General features: G+C 41.6%; 1 protein-coding gene across 1 annotated transcript; it reads left to right on the forward strand.

The window, feature by feature from the left end:
- The first annotated feature begins 360 nt into the window (after positions 1-360).
- LOC137397607 (uncharacterized) lies at positions 361-849 on the forward strand. The gene has a single exon (XM_068083901.1). The coding sequence runs from the start codon at positions 361-363 to the stop codon at positions 847-849; it is 489 nt and encodes a 162-aa protein (XP_067940002.1).
- Positions 850-1,203: the final 354 nt, after the last annotated feature.

The raw sequence follows: 1,203 nt of genomic DNA on the forward strand, positions 1-1,203 counted from the left end.
CGGTCATCACTTCGAGCGCTTCTGTCATATGGCACGGATAGAGGCATGTTGATACATCAAATGGATGTAGTAACAGCTTTTCTCAATGGTAAAATTTCTGAGGAATTATTTATGACACAACCTGATGAATTTGTATCGCCTGGAAATGAAGAGTTGGTATGCAAATTGAATCGCTCTCTGTATGGCCTAAAGCAATCATCACGATGTTGGAATCTAGTCCTCAATGAGTATCTGCGGCAGCTTGGCTTCTCTCCTTTGAGCGTTGAATAATGTGTCTATGTACGTAACGACCATGGCGATCAAACGATATTAGCGGTCTATGTAGATGATATCGTAATCCTAAGTGACACTGATCAATCGATGAAAATAATCAAAGAATCGTTAAGTTCAAAGTTTCAGATGAAAGACCTAGGGCAACTGCATTTTTGTCTAGGTATAAAGGCGGAATTCAAAGACACCTCAGTGAAGCTGCACCAGAAACATTATATTCAGCAGATTCTTGAGAAGTATGATATGTCCGACTGCAAAAGTGTAGCAACCCCGTTCGCTACAGATATACAACTAGTGAAGGATGACGGCAGTAAATCTGTGGATCACACTCTATATCAATCGATCGTAGGCTGCCTTCTCTACACATCTACAGCTACACGACTAGACATCGCACATTCTGTGGGAGTGTTGTCGAAATTCAATTCCATGCCAACCAAAACGCACCTCACTGCCGCAAAACGCGTTCTCAGATACTTAAAAGGCACCATGGACTATGGGATTACATTCAACAAAACTGACACACAACCCGTTGGTTATTTAGATGCTAACTGGGCTGAGAACGACGAATCTAGACACTAGATATCCGGAAATGTTTTTATGTCTAGCAGTGGGCCAATCAGCTGGTTCAGTAAATGCCAATCGACAATCGTGTATATCGCAGCTTTTGAAGCTGCAAGAGAGGCAGCCTGGCTACGGCAATTTTTCATTGACATTACTCGAGAGACATTACCACCAATAGTACTCCGCATAGACAACCAATCGGCCATCAGCATAGCAAACAACACTAACGTTAGTAAGCGCAGCAAGCATATAGATATAAAATATCATTATATTTGACAAGAAGTCCAAAACCACAATATAGTCACAGAATATTGCCCAACTGATGATATGATGGCCGATATCTTCACCAAACCCCTACCTAAAATTCGTTTC

Source organism: Watersipora subatra, chromosome 5, assembly GCF_963576615.1.
Source record: "Watersipora subatra chromosome 5, tzWatSuba1.1, whole genome shotgun sequence".
Classification (NCBI taxonomy): domain Eukaryota; kingdom Metazoa; phylum Bryozoa; class Gymnolaemata; order Cheilostomatida; family Watersiporidae; genus Watersipora; species Watersipora subatra.